Below are 1,025 nucleotides of genomic sequence, written 5' to 3'. Positions count from 1 at the left end.
TACTACATTCTTAGCATGTGTAGGGTTTGTCTCAGGAAAGAATTACTTCATGTACAAAGGTTTGAATACTAGTTAAAGGGTTTGCCACTTTGTTGACATTTGTATGGTTTCTCTCCAGAATGAATTCTTTGATGTTCAGAAAGGCACAAGTACTGGTGAAAGGATTTGGCACATTATTAACGTTTCCAGGGCTTCCCTCCAGAATGAAGTTTTTGATGTCTAGTAAGGGTTGAATTAACATGAAAGGCTTTGCCTCATTGATGAGATATGTAAGACTTCTCTCCACAATGAATTCTTTTATGTACAGAAAGGCCTGAGTACTGGTGAAAGACTTTGCCACATCATTGACACTTGTAGGGTTTTTCTCCAGAATGAATTCTTTTGTTTAGTAAGGTCTGAATTATTATTAAAGGCTTTGCCACATTGTTGGCATTTATACGGTTTTTCTCCAGAATAAATTCTTTTATGTTTAGTAAGAGCTAAATTACTATTAAAGGCTTTGTCGCATATTGACATTTGTAGTGTTTCTGTGCAGAATGAATTCTCTGATGTATAGAAAGGTCTGAGTTATGGCGAAAGGCTTTGCCACATTCTTGACATTTGAAGGGTTTCTCTCCAGAGTGAATTCTTTGATGTCTAGAAAGGTGTGAGTACTGGTTAAAGGCTTTGCCACATTGTTGACATTTGTAGGGTTTTTCTCCAGAATGAATGTTTTGATGATTAATAAGGGCTGAGTTATCATTAAAAGCTTTGCCACATTGTTGACATTTGTAGGGTTTCTCTCCAGAATGACTTCTTTGATGTTTAGTAAGCCTAGAACGAACAGTAAAGGCTTTGCCACATTGTTGACATTTGTAGGATTTCTCTCCAGAATGAATTCTTTGATGTACAGAAAGGTAGGAGTTATACTGAAAGGCTTTGCCACATTCTTGACATTTGAAGGGTTTCTCTCCAGAATGAATTCTTTGATGTTTATTGAAGGCTGAGTTATTATTAAAGGCTTTCCCACATTGTTGACATTTGTA

At 36.3% G+C, this 1,025-nt stretch overlaps 1 protein-coding gene across 1 annotated transcript in view; it reads right to left on the bottom strand.

The window, feature by feature from the left end:
- Positions 1-479: 479 nt before the first annotated feature.
- LOC111722795 (zinc finger protein 43-like) overlaps positions 480-1,025 on the bottom strand; it is a 6,586-nt gene continuing 6,040 nt past the window's right edge. Inside the window, exon 4 of the mRNA XM_023509130.1 lies at positions 480-963. Coding sequence (XP_023364898.1) covers positions 480-963 — 484 coding nt within the window. The remainder of the gene's footprint in view (positions 964-1,025) is intronic.

The sequence above is a fragment of the Otolemur garnettii genome, unplaced genomic scaffold, assembly GCF_000181295.1.
Source record: "Otolemur garnettii isolate 467f Iridium unplaced genomic scaffold, OtoGar3 scaffold00387, whole genome shotgun sequence".
NCBI classification, from domain to species: Eukaryota; Metazoa; Chordata; class Mammalia; order Primates; family Galagidae; genus Otolemur; species Otolemur garnettii.
The sequence above is the reverse complement of the archived record's forward strand: the minus strand, read 5'-3'. Positions and strand labels throughout refer to the sequence as shown.